Source organism: Penaeus monodon, chromosome 33 (genome assembly GCF_015228065.2).
Source record: "Penaeus monodon isolate SGIC_2016 chromosome 33, NSTDA_Pmon_1, whole genome shotgun sequence".
In the NCBI taxonomy this organism is placed as follows: Eukaryota; Metazoa; Arthropoda; class Malacostraca; order Decapoda; family Penaeidae; genus Penaeus; species Penaeus monodon.
The window spans coordinates 16,934,753-16,935,183 of NC_051418.1; the positions used below are offsets into that span (position 1 = coordinate 16,934,753).

The window sequence follows — 431 nt, forward strand, 5'->3', positions numbered from 1 at the left end:
GTATCTTTTTTAACTTATACATCCCTACTACAGTATTAGTCACTCACAAATCTAGCCAAGAAATGAAAATCAACATACACCAGAAGTCAATATACAGATCACGTCTCCGTCATTTCCTCAGAGCGGCGTGGTTTCAGCAGCCCCTTACCTGTCCATGTGGATAGTTAGCATAGTGTGGAGCGTCATCTTGGACCGTCTGGCGGCCATGAAAATAATGACAGTCAAAACGGTCAGGAGAGTTTCCACTGCTTTCGGTAAGCTGACAACAGAATTTGGTATTCTTTACTGAAATCGTTTCTTACAGGCGGGATACTTACTCTTACTCAAAGAAAGGACGTTTCGTTAGGAAAGGTATGTACATGGACTACAATGCAAGTGGCATGGCTTAGTAGTAGGGCCCTGCCATTGCAACCGGCCATCCTCTTTCGACG

General features: G+C 44.3%; 1 protein-coding gene across 1 annotated transcript in view; it reads left to right on the forward strand.

The window, feature by feature from the left end:
- Positions 1–431, forward strand: part of LOC119594104 (putative inorganic phosphate cotransporter) — a 9,175-nt gene that overhangs the window by 7,069 nt on the left and 1,675 nt on the right. Inside the window, 1 exon segment of the mRNA XM_037943161.1 lies at positions 117–254. Within this exon segment, the coding sequence (XP_037799089.1) occupies positions 117–254 (138 nt within the window).